Raw genomic sequence first — 1,950 nt, 5'->3', positions numbered from 1 at the left:
ACACACACACACACACACACACACACACACACACACACACACACACACACACACACACAATCTGGTACAGCTATCTTTATGGGGACCTGGCATTGACTCCCATTAAAATCAGTATGCATTTTCCGGGAAAATCGTCCCCACCAAGTAGTAAAAACAAGGACACACACACACATTCAGATTTATACACCTAACCTCTCATTTCAGACCTGCATGTTGTTTTTGTTCAGGCAGTGGAGGAGCTTTTGAAGAGAGGTGCAGATCCTAACCTTCCTCTGGGTTTTAGAGTGGGAAGCGCCCTCTGTGCTCTTGTCAACACCAACTACCAATTATGTGGCAACAAACCTAAACTGGTACACACAACCTCACACGTATAGAGCTGTTGAGTTGAATTGGATTCTGCTAAATCTGTAAACCAGTTGTTTCACCAAATTATCAGTTTCATTGAAAATGATGTTTTTTGAAAGTTGATTTTTGTTTCTTTGATGTAGTTGGACATGTTAGCTAAGGCTGGTGCTGACATCCTGATGCCGGTTACTGTGGGCGGTGCTGTGGGAACTGCAGTGGATTATGCATACTACTCATTCAACAAGGTAAACCAATAGTTGGAAAAACTGCATTATCTGTTGTTTTGCACTCATCGTACATTTGAATGCTGGTGAAGTCTTGAATTGTTTGTTGTGAGCACTTCTATCAGAACAGCTACCATCATGCACTGTGTTACGCCTCAGAACCTTAGGACTACACCCAATTTGTTGTACGCTCAGAGGATTTTGGARAGGGAAACAGCCAACGCACAACGCTCACTGCTCCGCATGATGACTAATTTACAGAAACAATCAGCAAGCCAGACGACAAAGCTTACAATAAATAGTCAGTGCTACATATTGTTTGTTTTCCTCAGTGATTCACATTGTTTACGTGTATGCACGGAAGTACCACTAACGCAGATGTTTGCCTAGATGATCTTCGCTCAAATGCACCGACAGGCAGCAGAGAAGAATTATCAACTGAAGAGACAACTGAAAACTACCGGTAATCCCACATTCTTACTCCAGATGCCTTTTACCTACTTGTTTTAAAGGACACATCCGTGTCTGCGTACATCTTTTCTTAGAGAACCCAGGCTGAAGTTCTGCTATCACTGTGGTCGCTCTGCGTCTGTGAGGTTGACTGCATGTGCTCGTTGCTGCAAGGTCTTCTTCTGCTCTGAGACCTGCAGGCTCACAGGACTGAACGAAGGGCACAGAGAGGAGTGTTTCCAGGTTTCAGGTGAGAGTCAGGACCTCTACGCCTGAACAACCACAGCCTGGCAAACCTAAACATCAAACCCTAGACCAAAGGTGTCAAACGTTTTAACACGTCCTCTTATAAACATTGAAAAGTAGTATGTGTTCTGCCTTTTGTAAGTTACACTGCCCTAGAACGCCCTCTAGTGGTTGCTTTGTAATATTGTTTTGGTTACTCAGCAAAAAATATCCAAGGTGGCGCAAGGTCATATGTAAAATGTTGTTTCCTTGGAGAAGATTTATCCATAAGTATGGATTATGACAAAAATAATTTTCTTCTTATTTTGTGTAAAAAGGATATTGGAATTTGTGCAGTTATGTGAATTTTGAACATGCTATTGTGTTAGCTTGCAGCAAGCATGAAACAAGCTAGTTTGCTATGTTAGTTTGTCAACATCGTGCTTTTAACTTTTCAGTTTTACTATGGTCAAAGAGAAGGCAATGGTCAGAGACCATTCTTCAATACATCAGCACAAAAAAGAAGGACAAGTTAATATATTGGAGCATCATTATCTCGCTGTCTGTCTAGCTGGTGAAAATGAGAAAACTCTGGGCCAAGACAACATATTACATGTGCGACTGACTAAATCAAAAAGAAAATAAATTGTATAGGTCTTCTGGACGGGTTCTTCTCTAATGAAACGTTTCGTCTCTTCTTCAAGAG

The 1,950-nt window shown here is 41.5% G+C and overlaps 1 protein-coding gene across 1 annotated transcript in view; it reads left to right on the top strand.

Moving 5' to 3' along the window:
• The window catches only part of ankmy1 (ankyrin repeat and MYND domain containing 1), a gene marked incomplete at its 3' end in the record, with an annotated part of 11,734 nt that extends 10,465 nt beyond the window's left edge, over positions 1–1,269 (top strand). Inside the window, 5 exon segments of the mRNA XM_014025003.1 lie at positions 228–350; positions 489–590; positions 729–870; positions 960–1,032; positions 1,115–1,269. Coding sequence (XP_013880457.1) covers positions 228–350; positions 489–590; positions 729–870; positions 960–1,032; positions 1,115–1,269 — 595 coding nt within the window.
• Positions 1,270–1,950: the final 681 nt, after the last annotated feature.

The sequence above is a fragment of the Austrofundulus limnaeus genome, unplaced genomic scaffold (assembly GCF_001266775.1).
Source record: "Austrofundulus limnaeus strain Quisiro unplaced genomic scaffold, Austrofundulus_limnaeus-1.0 Scaffold450, whole genome shotgun sequence".
NCBI lineage: Eukaryota > Metazoa > Chordata > Actinopteri > Cyprinodontiformes > Rivulidae > Austrofundulus > Austrofundulus limnaeus.
This window is presented reverse-complemented; position numbering and strand designations above follow the sequence as displayed.